The sequence below is a fragment of the Rhipicephalus sanguineus genome, chromosome 6 (assembly GCF_013339695.2).
Source record: "Rhipicephalus sanguineus isolate Rsan-2018 chromosome 6, BIME_Rsan_1.4, whole genome shotgun sequence".
Taxonomy (NCBI): domain Eukaryota; kingdom Metazoa; phylum Arthropoda; class Arachnida; order Ixodida; family Ixodidae; genus Rhipicephalus; species Rhipicephalus sanguineus.
This window is the reverse complement of record NC_051181.1, coordinates 17,017,510-17,035,758: the sequence shown is the minus strand read 5'-3', so window position 1 is coordinate 17,035,758 and position 18,249 is coordinate 17,017,510. Positions and strand designations below refer to the sequence as shown.

Here is an 18,249-nt window from a genome sequence, read left to right as displayed (position 1 = left end):
CGAGACAAGACTGCCTTTACAATGCCAGATGGCCTGTTCGAGTTCAAGGTCATGCCTTGTGGTTTTTGCTCGGCACCTGCGACTTTTCAACGCGTTATGGTTACAGTGCTGGCCGGGCTGAAGTGGCAAGACGTGCCTCGTATACCTGGATGACGTCGTGTTTGCCTCAAGCTTCGACGAACACCTCCGGCGCCTTAAAGCTGTACTGCAGGCAATCAAGACCTCCAGACTCGCCATGAAGCCTGAAAAGTTCCGCTTCGCGTACGAGGCCCTCCAGTTTTTGGGTCACGTGATCAGCAGGGATGGTGTTCGCCCAGACCCACGGAAAACTGCTGCCATCACTGCCTTCCCGCCACCCACCGACAAGAAGCCCGTATGCCGATATCTCGGCTTGTGCGCCTACTACAGATGCTTCGTCAAGGAATTTTCGTGAATAGCCGAGCTGCTCACGCACCTCACTAAGACCGACTTGCCATTGAAGTGGGAAACGGCGCAAATCGAAGCATTTCAAGAACTGAAACAACACCTTCAAATGCCTCCGATACTAGCACATTTCGACGAATACGCCGATAGTGAAATCCACACCCACGCAAGCAGCGTAGGACTCAGCGCCATCCTTGTGCAGAAGACTGACGGGCTGGAAAGGGTCATCAGTAATGCTAGCCGGTTGCTGTCAAGGGTAGACAGCATTATTCCACAACAGAAAAGGAGTGCCTGGCCATCATCTGGGCTACATCGAAGTTTCGCCCCTACCTCTACTGCCGGCCCTTCAATGTTGTGAGTGACCACCGTGCCTTGTGTTGGCTAACTTGAAGGACCCTTCAGGTCGCCTGGCCCGGTGGTGCCTGCGACTTCAAGAATTGGATGCTACCGTCGTTTACAAGTCCGGAAGAAAGCACTCCGATGCTGACTGCTGGTCTCAGGCCTCCGTCGACCCGCCGCCGCAGGACGACAAGGAGGATGACTGTTTCTTGGGAAACATAAGTGCCGATGACTTCGCCAAATGACAGCGAGTGGACCCAGAACTCAGAGGCCTTGTGGAATACCTCGAAGGCAGGACCGCCGTTGTTCCGAAGGTATTCAAGCGAGGACTGGCGTCGTTTTCCTTGCGAAATGGCGTTCCCCTGAAGAAGAACTTCTCACCCCTTCGAACCAACCACCTTCTCCTGGTGCCTTCAGCATTGAGACCAGAAGTCCTCCAGGCGCTATACAATGACCCAACGGCTGGACACCTCGGTGTTTCCCGCACACTCGCAAGAATACAGAAAAAGTACTACTGGCCGCGCCTTGTTGCCAACATCACTCGCTACGTAAGGACATGCCGAGACTGCCAGCGACGCAAGTCACCGCCGACAAGACCAGCAGGCTTTCGTCATCTGATCGAGCCACCTCACAGACCGTTCCAGCAAATCGGTATGGACCTACTGGGGCCATTCTCTACGTCGACTTGCGGAAATAAGTGGATCGTTGTCACTACCGACTACCTCACCCGCTACGCCGAGACAAAGGCCCTACCCAGCGGCAGTGCCGCCGAGGTAGCGAAGTTCGTTGAGAACATCGTCCTGCACCATGGCGCCCCAGAGGTCCTCATCACCGACAGAGGTACGGCGTTTACTGCTGACCTAACTCACGCAATACTGAGATACAGCCAAACAAGCCACCGCTGGACCACAGCGTACCACCCACAGACCAATGGCCTCACCGAGTTCGCCACAAGACCATCGCCGACATGCTGGCCATGTACGTCGACGTCGAGCACAAGACGTGGGATGCTATCCTTCCATATGTGACCTTCGCATACAACACGGCTGTGCCAGAAACAACGCAGATGACGCCGTACAAGTTGGTCTACGGAAGGAGCCCGGCAACAACGCTCGGCGCAATGCTGCCAGCTACCACCTACGAAGACAATGTCGATGTTGCCACTTATTTGCAACGCGCCGAAGAAGCTAGACAGCCGGCACTATAACCTTCGGCGACGCCACATGGAATACCAGCCCGGTGACTGTGTGTGTGGTTCTGGACACCGATACACCGATGTGGACCCAGTGAAAAGCTTCTTCGGCGATACTTCGGGACATACAAGGTGCTGCGAAGTCTCAATGCACTGGACTACGAGGCTGTACCGGACGGCATCACAAACTCTCAGCGGCGCAGCACACGACCTGAAGTTGTTGACGTCGTGCGCCTCAAGCCGTTTTATGCACGTTGAGGAAGCTGAGGACTCTGCTTTTGCTTGCTTCTTTGTGGTTCTTTTGAGTTACATGCATTTTTTTTACTTCGATGTTCTGTTTTACACATCGGGACAACGTTTTTTCAGAGGGGGGCATTGCCACACCTGCTTCTTGTTTTGTTTTGATGTATTCGGGTTTGACCCGCAAGGACGGTTAGCAACACTCAACACTGACCGTGCCGCAGTGTTCAAGAAGCTTCACGATTGTGGTAGATCATTTTGTTAAGATTGCGCATATGACGCGAATAGTCAAGATTATTCCAGAGCTTGCGCAGCTACCAGTGATAAGGCTGGAAAGTTCGATGCATGATGTATAAAAAACGGCACGTCCCAGTGATCATGAGTTTTATCGACGGCTGACGCTCTGTTCGCTGCTATCAGTGTACAGTGTGTATTGCTGTAGTTTGACTCCTTTTCCCGGCCACAAGTTCAGCCAAATAAAAGAGTTTCTTCTTCGACGCGCCGACTGCTGCCTTCGTTGATGTCGCGACCCCATGACAATATGATTCCCTTCCCTTCAAGTGCAGCCATCGCAAAGAGTTTCGTTGATTCCACACCAAATCGCAACTTTTATCGCCCACGACCGCTACCAAAATGCAACCAATGCTGATTAGGCCTAGCCTGCGGTTCAGCATGTTGTCGTGGGAAGTTTGCCCCAGACAACATGAAGATTAGACGTCAAAAAGATTGCACTCAAGCACTAACCTAAGAACAGCGCGCGTGATACGAAGTTTGTGTTCGCGGCCGGGAGATCAACAGCGACAAAAGCCCGCCAAGCTCGTTTAAGTCTGCTTACTGGCAGAAAAGGCGAAAGCTCGCGTCATGAAGCTGTAAAACTTTTCAATTTGCGGACGAGGTAGTAAACGCGATATCTGTAGCAAGCATGATAACAACGACGCTTTTCTCGACAGGAAGCTTATAACGCACTTAATGAGGACGTCATCGCATGTTCCACGTGGAGCGCGCGGCCGGCAAGCAGCCGGAGCGTTGCCGGCACCGGTGCAAAGGCTTCTCCCTCGCCTAGGCAACCACCATCCTTCCCCACTCGGCGCAGCCTTTTTTCTTTTTCCTCCCTCCGCCCCTCGTTCGTTCACTGCGCGTGCCCTCACCCTCAGTAACGACCTTGTCGCTCCCTCCCCAGCAGCGTACCTCCTTTGAAAACCGCACTCGCTACTGCGTTTGTCAGAAATATTTTCCCACAACCCCATTATAAATGGTATTTCATCTTGGGGGACTGCACAATAATTGGTATGCGTATACATGGGGTTCTATGGGAGGGTAAACGAGAGTCGAAAAAGACCGCATTGTAACTGGTCCTGCACTATATGCGGTTACGTTATAAGTGGTCTGCACTGTATTAGTTTATTAATGCACTACTTATCCTTGCTGCCACTGCCACCCAGGTCCTTTTATTTCGAAGCTTCGAATATAATGAGGAATTCTTGTTTCCTCCGCAATTGCAGACTGTCCCAGCACATGTGGCCACAGCTGAGTGAAGCTGAGCTGGGCCACCTGACAGCCCTGGCAGCCATTCAGGGAGGTCTCATGGTGGGCCGCAGGTGGGACGCCACTGACAATGCTGAGGAGGAGGCTGGTGGCGATGGGAACTACGTGCCATACACCGTCGAGGACTTCCAGGGTGAGCCTTTCTTACAGGAAGCTTGTCAATAACTTGAAGCAGCACGAAAAGGTGAGGACAACCAAGGAACACACAACTAGTGTTGTATGTTCGTTCGTTGTCCTCGTTTTTTTCACACACCGCAAGGGCATCTGCGCAAACAGGCATACAGTGAGCGGCGTCACCATGGACCAAAGCCAACGCGAGGGTTTCGACCCCCTTCCATGCCTAGCCGTGCGTGGCTTAGCCGTGTCCGGGGAAAAGGGGATCCTGGGGTTGAGCCGACGCCGGGTGATTGGGCTTTTAAGGCTCCACGGTAGAGGCAACACACACCTTTGGTCCCGGCTTCACGTAGACGGCACCCCTGGGCTGACACACCCAGGGGAAATCAGCAGTTGCCTTTTTCTGTCTCTCTCTCCCTACATCTTCGTCTTTCGCTCTCACTTTTATTCTGTCCTGTCTCCTCCTCTCGTCTGTTTACTTCAAATTTTTCCTTTCTGCAAGGGTTCACATGACCAGTCTTGGCTCACCATATGTGGTTATAGCGTTGGTGTACGGCTGGCATTGGCAGACTTGTCTTTGCACATTTCCTCTCGCGTCCCCTTGTTGGGCTCCGTGGTGGGCGGTTGGCATCGCCGCCGAAACATAACACGCGTGCTATGTTAAGCACATCTTTTTTCAAAGCCGATCGTACCCTGAAAAGGGTACGGACCGAGGCATCCCTCCAACTCTTTTCCAAAACACACAAACAGTTTCCAAAGTACCACAATATTCATAGCGAGCAGTCAGATGAAAAAGCGAGAACAATCTCACCATTTCTGATGGCAAAAAGCCTAATGGAAAAATTAGGACCAGGTCGCAAGGCGTCTAAGATGGCCAGTGGCAATCTGCTCCTTGAGCTTAAAGAAAGAAAACACTACAAAAACCTCTCTAACCTTACATCATTCTGAAGTATCCCTGTCACAGTCACCCCACATGGTTCCATGAACACCGTTCGTGGTGTCGTCTCAGATGACGATCTCTTGAATCTCTCTGAACCTGAACTTCTTGATGGATGGAAACAACAAAATGTCGTCAATGTGCAAAGAATCAAAATAAGAAGAGGCGACCTATAAGAGACACCCGAGGACGTCTTATTGAACAGCTTCTTTTTACCTCTAAGTTATGTCTCTTGAATACGAAGGAGCCCACATATTTTAGCCTCGCAAACAAATCATACTGCACCATAGATCTTAGCATTTTATTGCCCTCGCTTTTGACCTATTTTGAATGGAATGTTTTTAAAAACCCTTGTGGAAGTGACCATTTCCCGATAATCCTTAGTGCACCAACTGAAAGCGAACTCATTCCGCAGGCCCCTCGGTGGAAGGTTGACTCAGCCGATGGGGAACTTTACTGAACCCTGACGCACATGTCATGGGCCGACGTGTCTGCGCTAAGCATAGACGACAGTGTAAAGTACTTTACAGCTTTTTTAATTGATGCCGCTTCTAAGTGTATTCCTGAATTGAGCAATACAGGTTGAAAACACTGTGTTCCCTGGTGGAACTATGCATGCGGGAAAGTTCGAAGAAAGCAGAGCAAAGCATGGGGTATGCTGTGCGAATCTCCAAAAGCAGAAAACCTCGAAAACTTCAAGCACATCAAATCACAGGGAAGGAGAATGCGCCGACAAGCAAGGCGAGGGAATTGGGCGAAATTTATATCCAGTATCAATGTCACGATTATCTCGGGGGTGCTTGCAATAATGGATCGGGAGAGAGTGAGACGGGCACAGGAGACCGTGGTAGGACGGCAAAACCAAAGTTTATAATGAGCAAAAAGATAACATAAAAACGCGTTAGTGACACTGAGCAATCCAAACAAAAACCTACACTTAAACCTTGATATAACGAACACGGATATAACGAATTATTGGTTATAACGAAGTAAATGAAGAATAGTCTTGTCATTGCTACAGTGTTACAAATAAACGTTTATAACGAATTTTCGGATATAAAGAAGTTATTTTCGTAGCAGATGTGACTTTGTTATAATGAGGTTTGAGTGTATTTACATTTTTCAAAATTTCAGTTCATGCTTAGAACTGAAACTAGCCAAACAATGCGTTCTAGCTAGGCTTAGCTACGTATCTTCAACTCAGTCTGGCCACTATGGGCCTTGCGATAACAGAATGTTCTTACAGCTCGTCGCGACGACTCGATGTTCCCGTTGCGTCAATCTCTCGTCGAGACCGTCGCCGACGTCCTCAGTAGGCCTCCAAGTTCATCGTCGGTCGCCTTCGTCCAGCCTACCGCTTGCTCTCGTCGCGTGTGTCCCCAGTAGTCTTCTCCGTCCTCAGTCCGTCGAGGTTAGGCCTAACTGGGCCTTGGTCCCTTGCTTCAGGACTCCACAGATGACGGGCGTCTCCTTGACTGCACTGTAGTCTGCAGCCGTCCTGCCGAGAAGAGAAGGGCTGCTGGCGATCCCGGAACTGCTGTATTGAGGGGCGACGGGTCCGGGCAGCCTCGCTCGGAGCCTTCCAAGGTCGACGGCCACTCCCCGGGCCTTGCGTTCCACCACCTCCAGAACCGAGTACCAGCCGCTTTCGCCGCGGGTGCAACGCTTGCTCCTTCCTCGATCTTCTCCGTCCGGCGCCCCACAGCACAGTCCCACGATCATCCTTTGTCGTTCAACATCACGGCTTGGGTCGCATGCCACGAGCCCCCATCTGGCCAATCCTCTGCGTCGACGTGGCTGGTGCGCGTGCCATCGGGTGACTTTGCTTCTCGCGCACCGTTGCCGCGCTTCCACGTTCGGCACGCGCCTCGTGCCCCTCCTTTACTCATCACAGTCAACTCTTACAGAGACGAGGGGAAAGTATGGATTAAGGTATGGTGATGAAACAGCGCTAAGAGACGAGGACGGAAGGGCACACACACGAGCGCTTTCTCTTGTTTTTCTCTTCTCTTCTTTTTGTCGTGTGCCTCCTATACAGTGCAGTCCACTTATAACGATAACGAGAAAACCTAAAAATATGATCGTTATAACCGGTGATCGTTATATCTGGACTGCGGCAAAAATATCGTTGCCGGACGTACCTTTTGTAGCTCCAGACTTGAATTCGCGATTTGCACCAATGAATAAATATGGTAGTTAGTAGGATGTCAAAAACAAGACTTTATTTCTTCCTCCGAAGAGCGCATCACGGGTTCGGCACGCCGAAGTAGTCCGAAATCTGCCGTTGCTTCCGCGGAAGCTTGAGCTTCACAACCGCGGTGCGCATAGCTTCCAGCTGCTGCGAAAACTCTGGCGGCATTCCTTTGATGTGCATGAAGTCAATCAGCGAGTCGATAGACGTCAGTGCACCTTGCGTTGTCATCGACGGGTTCGTAGAGGCGCTTCGAACACGCTATCTGCGTCACCAGTAGTGATGTGCTCCCAGAGCTCAGTCAGATCCGCAGTTTCCGTGCCGGTCTCGCTGTCACTAGGCGAGGGAGGTTGGTCCTGGCGCACAAAGCCTGCCCTCCTGAAGCAGTTCTGAATGATGGTCTGCCTCACCTCGTACCACGCGCCGTAAATGAAGCGCATGGCCTTTAGAAGGCTAATCTTCAGATCAGGGGCATCAGAGGGCCCGTCTGCATTGCCCGATGTACCGGGAGCCGAGCAGTCAATCGTCAACACGAGCCACTTGAGCATGCATCGCCGGTATAACGCCTTAAGGGGGGACATGGTACCTGGGGCTATCTTGTTCATTTTCTGACCAAATTCAATTAAAAAGCACAGACATGCAGTCGACGACCGATAATTCGGACTCCACGGGCAACGTCAATAAGTCCGAATTATCGAATGTCCGAAAAAACGAATGCGTCAGAAAAAAAATACTTTTATTGTCACTTCAGGGTCCCGGTGGCCGAAAAAAGTTGTGAATGCGTTGGCGCACTTCCGCTTACGTGCAACCAAGTCCGCCTGTATCTCCGCCAGTGCGATCTCTGTACGATGACGAGCTGGTTTCGTTCATGAGGGCAACGCATCTGTGCAGCGCACTTAGCGGTCACACAAGAGGGAGCATGAATGGCGGCGCGCCACGTTTGGGTTTTTGCCTTTTAAATGCGTGCACTACGCATGCAACTGCACCAGGCCACATGCACTATCGAGCAGTTGACTGAAGATGATCGTAAGGCTTGTCAGCGACTGAGCCATACTGGCGCGTTTGCCACCTGCTGCCATCACGCCTCCGTGCATTTCCACTGCTTATCCGTAAAGACATCGCCGCACGGCGCCGTGATAGCGGCCCCTTTGAATTTCCGGTACGCTTCATCCCATAACACTTCGGCATCGCGACAAAGCTGACTTTCGGACTCTGCTAATGGCGCAAAGAGGTCGACTCGCGAAAGCGCTGGTTCGACCCTACGAGATGATAGACGCGGCAGAGGTGGGGGCTTCAATTATTGCCTTTCCGACCTGCAATTTGGGCAGAAAGTCCAAAAAAACGGACGCCGAAGAGTTTTAGTGTCCGAACTTTCCGATGTTCTTGACCATTGACGTCTATGGGGCTGGTGACGGTGCCGTGAAAGAGTCCGAATTTTCGAGCATGTCCGGAAAATCGGGCGTCCGAAAAATCGGCAGTTGACTATCTGCCACGTTTCGTTCCCGTCGGCGCGGCCTTCGGCGCTGGCTGTGAGGGCACCGTTGGCGCCATTTAACTCTGATCTTTTGAGACAGCAGAGCGTAATATAAAAAGCAAGTCTCAAGATAAAAATGAACGCGCGTGCGGAACGCTTTACCGGAGACGCATTCGACAGAATGGCGGTGATAGCAGCACAGCAGCGTGGGGATACAGGAACCGGAATGTAGGATGTTTGCGATGTCGATACGATTTCCCACAGTTGACCAGTGCCTCCAAGATCAGCATTTCTAATCACAAATCTCTGAGGCATAAAGTAGCGATCGAAATAAAGCCTCATAGATCACCAATTAGCTTTCGTTTTGATCTCTGAGGCTATACTTTGTATGGTACGGGTGCCATAGGAGATAATGGCTGGCGATTCGGCATGCGCGACAGTCTCGGACAGGGTGCGGATTATCGAATGTAGATCTCGCAGCTGTCCGAAATATCGGTCGTCTTTACACATTACTTCTATGGGATCATCGGCGGTGCTGCGCGTCTGTCCGAATTACCGAGCATGTCCGAATTATCGGTGTCCGATTTATCGGTTGGCGACTGTATATGTATTTCTTTGTGCTGATTTTAAAAGTGCAGTAATTTTTTCTTTGACTCAATTATTTATTGAGATAAATAAATATTAATTACTATTATTTGGTGAGACAATAGATAATAATAAACTGGGCAGAAAGTTATGTTTAATGCATGAGTGGAAAGCAGAATGAATAAGAATTGAACTGCTGCAAACAGTTTTCAAATCCAACAACAATTCACAATTGAGCAGCCCACTGAAATTTAGCATTTACAGTACAGATACTAACGATCAAGAACACAGGCAGTTTAAGAAATTATAGAAGAAGAAAAGAAGGAATTTGCTTGCAACATTTCAAGTTTTATGCATTTAGCTTCATACAGCAAAAAACGTTACAGCTGTAGCTATTCTAGAGCTTGAGCAATTGTTTCACCAAACAAGCAGGGTGAGTAAAAGCTTGTTTTGAGAAAATGCAAGAAAACAGATAAAGCTCATTTTGAACCACATGTAAGAGAAGATATAGAAATATTTTTGTTAGATGATTAGTCTCCACCAGGGACATAACCTGCATGCCTACTGCTGCAGCGCACGTCATTCAGAAGCAGCATATCGATATAAAAGCCCAATTTTTGTGCCTTTTCTCAATCGAAATATAGCTTGTTTTGGTGATATACAGTCAAACCTCGATACAGTAGAACCCCGCTGTTACGTTCCTCACTGCTGCGTTTTCCCGGCTGTTACGTCGTTTTCCGCCGGTCCCGGCATAGTTCCCATAGGATACAATGTATTGGGAACCCCGCTGTTACGTCGTAACTGTCGGACCGTTCCCGTATGATACGTCGTGAAGTGCGCCCGGAGCCGACCGAGTGACTACCAAAGAGAGCGGCCATGGTGCATTTTCACGCAGCTTGGCCTCGTTTGACCGTAATATTAGCCGCATGAGAGGCGCAAGCAACAGAATCTTTCAATTGATGCAAACAAAAGCATGGCCTTGGAGATTCAAGTTGCAAAGATGGCGTCTATGACGTAACTGCTCGCGAAAGCAAGGCCTTCGAGATTGGCATTTACTATTGACAAAAGCATAGCCTCTGAGATTTGCATTGCACAAACATGGCGTGTATGACGTAATTGCTTGCGAAAGCAAGGCCTTCGAGATTGGCATTCACTTCTGCCATCGCGTTGGCGTAGACTCATCATAATCATTATTTGTCGGAGAACGGGAGGAGTTCGAGCTGGTTGGAGCTCGCATGGTCGTGCGTGCGGTTCGCGGTCGGACTTGCCGCGCCGGTCGTGATTGCGTGTGCTTAGTTCTTTCATGCCTACAGCTGTTGGTGTTAAAAAAATCACATACGTTGATTACATTTCTGTGGATAAGGCCGTCCTAAGCTCCGCGTTTCTACCCATCGACTAGATCGCGGCTGAGCGCGCCAATTTTCGTGCTGCTCGTAAGAATTGAAATAAAATTCTGTACCACTAAATATTTTGCCGTTTTTCCTGTTTTTCGGCTCTTACGTTTCCCGTCTCTTACGTTTATTTCCTACGGTCCCTTCAAAAACGTATCAGCGGGGTTCTACTGTATATCGAACACGGACATATCGAATTATTGCCTATATCGAACGGTTCCTATATCACGTGGGAAATCGCATGCATTTTTTATTTTTTATTTCGAACGAAGTTTGACGTATAATGGATATATCGAACTCGGCCACCCCAAACCGCCCGCGCTCCGTTGACAGGCAGCGAGCTTTCCCGCCGCGCTCCGTTGACAGGTGGCGAGCTTTCCCGCAACTCTCGAAAATAGCGGTAGCGCGGTGGGCGTTTACGACTGCTGCACACATCGATGGCGCCGAGTGCGCCACTTGAACGTAGCGGCATACGCACGCCGCAGCCTTGCAGCAACGACGCACTGCACTTGTTGCACCAGATCGCCAGGCATCCGTTGCATGGGTCGTTGTTGTACTCGTGTGTTAGGCCTGCCGCGCGTTGTGGTGTGTGTAGCGATGGCTGCAGACGCGAAGAAACGGACGACCCTGACTTTTGCAGCAAAACTGGAAGCAATCAAGCGCATTGAGAATGGTGAGAAGAAGTCAAGCGTCGCGGACGGGTTAGGCATACCAAGGAGCACATTGAGTACTCTGCTCAAAAACAAAGCCGACATAAAGGCCAAGGCCGAGAAGAGTCAGCACTCGGGCGCGCGGCGTGTACGCAAAGCTGCTTTCGAAGATGTTGAGAAGTCTCTCCACAAGTGGTTCATGGACGCAGGGGCCCGAAATATTCCTGTATCGGGGCCGATGTTGCAACAGAAGGCAAAGAACTTTGCATTCATTCTCGGCGTCGAGAATTTCAGTGCGAGTAGCGGTTGGTTACAACGTTTTAAGACTCGTTTCAACATTGTCGGGAAGACTGTGTCGGGAGAGAGTGAGGACGCCAATGATGAAGAAATTCAGAAGTGGCTTGATCACGAGTGGCCCAAAGTTCTCGCCAAGTATGAGCCGAGCCAAATCTTTAATGCTGACGAGACGGGCCTGTTCTGGCAAATGCTTCCGCGGCAAATGCTGGACACTCGCGGGGACAAGTGCCACGGGGGCAAGCAAAGCAAGGCCCGTGTGACGGTCCTATTGGCTGCCAATATGGATGGGAGCACGAAGCTGCGGCCACTTGTAATTGGCAAATTTAAAACCCCGAGGTGCATGCGGAACTGCCCCAATATTCCGTTGACTTATGCCTGGAATAAGAAGTCGTGGATGACGAGGGATATTTTCCTCAAGTGGCTGAAGGCGTGGGATTCGGACCTGGTGCGTCAGGGACGGAAGGTATGCCTTATCGTCGATAACTGCACGGCACACCACACCGATGCCCAGCTGAGCAACATCGAAGTGGTATTTCTGCCACCCAACACCACTTCGAAGCTCCAACCGTTGGACCAGGGCATTATCCGCACAGTTAAGTCTATCTACAAGCGTCGGCTGATCGACATTTTGCTTGTAAGACTCCGGATGGGCCAAGATCTGAAGATCGATCTTTTGGGCGACATCCAAATGCTCAAGGCGTCGTGGGAAAACGTCAAGCAGTCGACGATAGCCAACTGCTTTCGGCATGCGGGCTTCGGTGGACGCACTGACGAAGCATCAGTGGAAGAATCCGAGGAAGCTGGGTTGGCATGCGCAGATGAAGAAAGCGAGCTCGCCGAAACGTGGAGCAAGCTGGAGAGCTTTGTTGGTGCGGAGCCGCAAAGCATGTGCATCGAAGACTTCGTTGGAGGTGACGACAGCACTGGTACAACGGCGGAGCTAACGGATGTAGAGATCGTCGCCGAAGCTACCGCTGAGCAGCCGAATGAAAACGCTGCCGAGGTGGATCCCGCAAGCGCTGATGGTGCCCCGCTCCCGACATCAGCTGAGGTCGTAGCCGCTTTGGCCCTTGCGCGCCGCCACTGCAGCGCGATTGAAGGCACCGGCCTTTCACTTGTGGATCGCCTGGACTATGTTGAGGACGCAGTCCTCAACATAGTCCAGGCGATCAGGTTAGATGTACATATATATTTTTAAAAAATTTAAAACCGGTGTTATATGGGCTTATATGCGCTAAGTCTAGTAATTTTTAAATGATAATGTATTTTACTACTTATAACTTGCACCGTACTGCTATTCAAATTTTTATGTTATTCAAGATTTCTTCCACTTCTTCTCCAACCAAAAAAGTGGCATTCACTCATACCTAGTTCTAATCCTTAAAAATATTGTGCAAGGGTCATGACGAAAATGCTCATTTTTCTTAATAATATGTGGTGATTACTATTCGAACTATTCGATTTGAAATTATTCGACCAAATCACTATTCTCTTCGGATTCGCTTCGAACCTATTCGCCCATCCCTACACGATATATCATCATCATCGTTTTTCCGCGCTGCTTCAAGTTATTCGCAAGATGAACCGACTCGCCTAAACCTACAAGTTGTTGCTAAAAAACGGAGCTTGTGTTCCAGCACAGCGAAGCCTAAACGTTCGAAGAAGATTGTTATTGAACCATGCATTGCTAGTACAGGGCCGTTGAGGACCAAGGGATTGGACTGGGCTAGTGTCAAAATAAATAAAAACCAGTGGGAAACACAAGACCCAGTGAAAAGGAAACGACGGGACAAACTGGCAATCCTTATTCTGCGATGATCACGAAAGGCGACAGTGTTGCCTTGCGTGATGTACAGTCTGGCACATTCAATAACTGAAAACTGCTTTGACATGACATCACCATTGCACTGGCTGTAGGTAATTTCGAACGTCTCACAAAACAAGAGTGAGCTCATTTCACGAGAGCAGAGCGACCCGAGTGTGGCGTTTTCGAGTGTACCGGCTTCTACCCAGTGGCTAGGCTTGGTTCTGGCTACTTGAGATACAAGGAGTGTTTAAAAGATGAAAAATTCATGAACACGGGGTGTCACTGGAGCCAACGTTTCGACAAGCGGACTTGTCGAAACGTTGGCCCCAGCGAGTACCAATGTTGACAGATTTTTCATTTCTTCAAGCTTCCGTCTTTCCCTGAACCTTTATAAAATGTGTTGAAAGTATGTTAAACGTTTCTTACGTAATTGTTTAAATTTCATTATGTATAACATTTAAAGCATACAAGCTTGTGTGAAATGTATTTTTGTTGAGTTTGTGCGCTGGTGCAGCGACGTCGTCACATCTCAGCATCTTGCCAGCGCCCAATAAACCACGCGAGCCACGCACGATTCATGCTGCTGACACGTTCAAATGACAAAATACACGCCCTCTACAGTCACTGAAAACAGAACATGGTAATGCTTGCTGAAAGCTTCAGCATAAAAAAATTGGCCGTGTATCTGCGTGCTTCGCTGCAAATGTCGTCTAAAGACGATAGAAGAGGCGCTGCGTGAGATATCGATGCCATCTGGCAATACGTCGGGAAACATGAGTGCTGTGTTGCGGGCTGGTAGTCCCGGCGCAGCGGCAGGCGAAGACCGGCGGTGACCAACGCGACCGGTGGGGACGCCGGCCAGCCCAAACAGGCTGTTTGGCGCGATGCGCCGAAGGAGAAGAAACGTCCGCACTCAACGAGTACTCTACACAAACTCTCTTACTTACACGTCGCCTGGGTAAAACAGGAATGCCAGAGCGGCGCCCCCTGTCATTCGTACAATGCAATACTGAACCGAAACCGAAACACAACGTGAGCTTGTGCAGAGGGCACGGAGGAAGACAAGTTTCAGCGCAGTCGCATTTTCAGCGCACCTTAAGAAACTAGGGTTGTAACATTGTAGGGCGAGTAGGGCCAGAAGGACCGTCACGACGAAAACCTGCCTCCTCAGTCGTATTCGCCTGGAACGTTGGTGTGGCGTCGCGTTTCCTCCTCCGCTCCTGGCCTTTCCACAAAGCTACTGCCTAAGTACGAAGGCCCCTACCGCGTCCTACGTCAAGCATCCCCAATTAACTATATGATTGAGCCTGTTCAATCATCTACGGACCGCCGTCGTCGCGGCCGCGAGACTGTTTCACGTCGATCGACTGAAGCCGCATTATGACCCACCAGTTGTACCTGTTTCTTAGGTCGCCAGGATGGCTCCTTTCCGCGGGGGAGTGATTTGTAACATGGTAGGGCGCAGACAAGAACGCCTGCGAAAGAAGAAGACGAAGACGGTTGTTGTTGGCGCTCGCGCTTGCTCGGCTTGGACCGCTGATCGCTTCAGCGTTACTGTCTCAACGTTAAACGCATACCATCAAGGTCTTTAAAATTGCGTATCTATGTATTTTCTATTAAAGGAACACACCACCTAATACTTACCTGATGATGTTACGCCTCAGATATGCGTAATATTTACTTTTTGATCGACAACGTTCACTAGTATGAACAGCCATACCAGTTCAAGATGGGTGGGCGGCAAGCAAGTGGTTCAACTTTGGCCGGGTGGCTGAATCGAGGGACGTGCCGACAAACAGAAAGACAGACAGACAGACCAAAATTTAGGCGTTTAGGTTCCCCAAGAAAGACTATCGTCTTTAAAAATGCTGCACAGATCCACCAAGGCACAGTACTAGAAGCTAGTCTCTGTCACTCAAATGCTACACTTCACCACCAACCAACAGTGAAAAGGTGTGTTTGTTTATTCCAGACATGTCAAGAGCACCGTAGATTATCGTGACATCAACGGCAATACTAGATGGCATTACAAATTTTCTGGTTTTGCACACTGTCCAATCAGCATGCATCAAAGGCAACTTTTAGATGCGAAGCACAGGGGTGCAACAGCTGCGCCAATTGCACTAATTTGATACAATTCCTTATTTTTGTGCGAAGCTGAGCCAAAACAGTGAAATTTGTTGAAATTGGGCCACGTTGCGCCAAAATGCCCGACCAGCTTCAAAATTTTTTCAGTTGCTCAAGTTTTAGCGACAAATGGAGTCTGCAGACGGCAGACCCTAACCCCCCGCGAAAGAAAAGTCACAGTTTCACCGCAAGGACGAAGAAATGAATGTGATAGCAACAAATTGTAATGTTATATGAATTGAGGCTGGCAGCAAGCTCTTTTGTATCCGATCTCGCATAACGCTACAAAACGCTGGTGTAAGAGAATGCGGCCACTCCAGCGAAAGATGCTCTTTCTGCACAGTGTTTTCGCATTGAGAGCACAGCACGTACAAGGGTATACGATCCGCCCGCTGATGGCTGCTGAGATAGCGCCCTTAGAATCAAAGTCCAAAGTTGCTGCTCGAGCGACACCCCCTTCCCCCCTCTCGCGTCTTTCCATGCTTGTTCAAGACGGGCAGGACGTTTCCTCTCTGCTTCGACGGCAGGCCTCCCGATCGGAGTGGTGTTATCGCATGCGCCCTCCGAGCAAAGGAGATGGGCTGGCTCGTTTGATCTCTGTTTCAGCCGCGTTTGTCGTCTGCACTTGCGCGCTTTTGCCCACGGTGTAACATACTATGCGCGGGGAAATGCTATCAATTTGGACTTTATATGGGACATGATGGTAAAAACCTGTCGAGAGTGTCCATATAATTGCTGTCGCAATAAAAAAGGAGTGTGGTTCTCAAATTTCATGACGCTTGTTTTACAGTCGCCGACCGTTTATTCCCGCCGAAAAGTTCGAATAATCGAGAGTCCGAAAAAAAGGATTCACCAGAAAAAAGCACCTTTATTGGCCCAGCGGCTGGAAAAAACTTGTCAGTGTGTGTCTGTACACATATATGTGCATGCGCGACCAAGTCGGCCTGTATTTCAGCCAATGTTTGGCCACCCCCGTGGGTCGGCAATAGCACTGCAATGGCCTACGCTAAATCTGCATTTGATGGCTGTGGGGTGGGAGGTGTGTCATCACGGCAGTCACTGTCCACATGCCAAGTAGCTGACGGATATCTCATCGCCCAACTCGACGAAAACTCCCAAGCAATTTCGGATTGAGGTCGGCCGCCTTCCACCTGGTGAATAATCGCCGCTTTTTTCGCCATCGTCAGGGCCTTGTAGTTGCCGCGTTTCTTTAGTTCCGACGGCACACATGGAACGGGCGGCGTCAGAGCAGTTTCATAAGATCAGGCTTTGCACGCCAAGCAACCAAGGACACAAAGCTCGGGACACACATTAGGCTTAGCCACAGTGGCGGTAAATCAGGCTAGTTGGTTGCTCATGATCGTAAAATAACAGCGCAAAAGACGACGGACGAACACACAGAGACAAACGAGCGCCGAAGCGCTCGTTTGTCTCTTTGTGTTCGTCCATCGTCTTTTGTGCTGTTATTTTACGATCCTAGCCACAGAAACATCTGACAACGCAAACTCTCACACGCTAAAAGGAAATGACGTTGGGCTAGTTGATCTTGCAGCATTTCTGTTGTCGTACTCTCTTTGTCCGAATTAGGAATCCACGTCGTACTTGTACGCGCTGTCGTTCACTTCAAACGCCGCACCGAGCTGATTCCATTCTTGGCTTGGCTTGGCCTGCTGTTTGGCCATAGTAGCCGTTCAATGGATACTTGACTGGCTAAAGGCAAAAGCAACCGTTACATGTAGCCAATAAACATAGCCTTCGAGATCAGTAATTCCTGCGTGGATTTCTGACACTGGCACGATCTCCACTTATAGCCAGTGCAATATTTTTGACAGCTTGTCATGGCATTCAACGTAACACTTGATCAGCCAGCCGGAGTCGGAAAAATCGAACACCGGACTGTGAGGCGTCCGAATTTTCGGTCGTGAGTTTACATTACTTCAATGGGACAAGTGGCGGTGCCGCAAAGGTGTCCGAATAAACGAGCATGTCTGAATTTTCAGCGTCCGAATCTGTCAGGGACACAGCACATTTTGTTCCTTAATTACTCATTCGCACACGCGCCGTGTAATTACGAGTACTAGTATGATTGCCGATGTCAAAAAAATTATTGGCAGTCATTTGGAGCTGCTGTGTATGGCGTTTCTGCGGCCTTGAGAAACAAGTCGACAAAAACGTTTGCCAGTTTTCTTTTTTCTCCACCCCCACTTGCTCCTGCTTTACGGATCTCCCAAATTTCGAGGTTGCCAGGTTCGCAGGTCCACATTAGCATTTGCAGTGCCTGTTTGACAGGCTCTGCAAAAGCTAATGTGGACTTCGCACTGTGGGGCGGCTCAACGCACTGCTTTTATTGAAATAGCAGTGTTCACGTGCACTGATGTTGAATGGTTTGTACATATTTTGTTTTCTTTTCTAAAAGTAAGCCTTTTTTGTTATACTACTCCGAATTTGGGATTTCGTGCTAAGAAATTCAGGCTTTTTCGTAACCTGCTCCAAATTTGAATTTTCGTGCTCCAAAAGCAACATTTTGCTACTTCAAAAATTCCTCCGAATCCTATTTCGGCTGTTGCACCCCTGGAAGCAGCTTATGCTCAAGCCTGTTCCCTCCCTGCACCGTCCACACCCGCACTGCGCATGCGCAACAGCTGGCCCAAGCTCCCGGAGGAGACTGCTAGAGGCGCCACGGCAGCTCCATTAGATGAAAATGACCCACGCGCGCTCTGCTCATTCTCCTCCCAACAACACCACCGTCAACGCCACGATGAGCACCACCGGCAGCAATGCTGCTGCTACTGCTGCGGAGAAGAGGACTCAAGCTGCTGCCACGAAACGGCAGCGGCGGCAAGCTGACCGCGAACTTCGAGCGAGAGACGCGGAAGCTCGCTGTAAACGCTGCCTGCAAGAATCCATGGAAGCAACGAGGGCTCGCGCAGCCGAAGT

General features: G+C 49.8%; 1 protein-coding gene across 3 annotated transcripts in view; it reads left to right on the top strand.

Annotated features, from left to right (window-relative positions):
- LOC119395622 (uncharacterized) overlaps positions 1 to 18,249 on the top strand; it is a 293,261-nt gene that overhangs the window by 207,701 nt on the left and 67,311 nt on the right. For all 3 annotated transcript variants that reach the window (XM_049416706.1, XM_037662606.1, XM_037662604.1), the window contains one exon: positions 3,697 to 3,872. In XM_049416706.1, the coding sequence (XP_049272663.1) occupies positions 3,697 to 3,872 (176 nt within the window). The remainder of the gene's footprint in view (positions 1 to 3,696; positions 3,873 to 18,249) is intronic.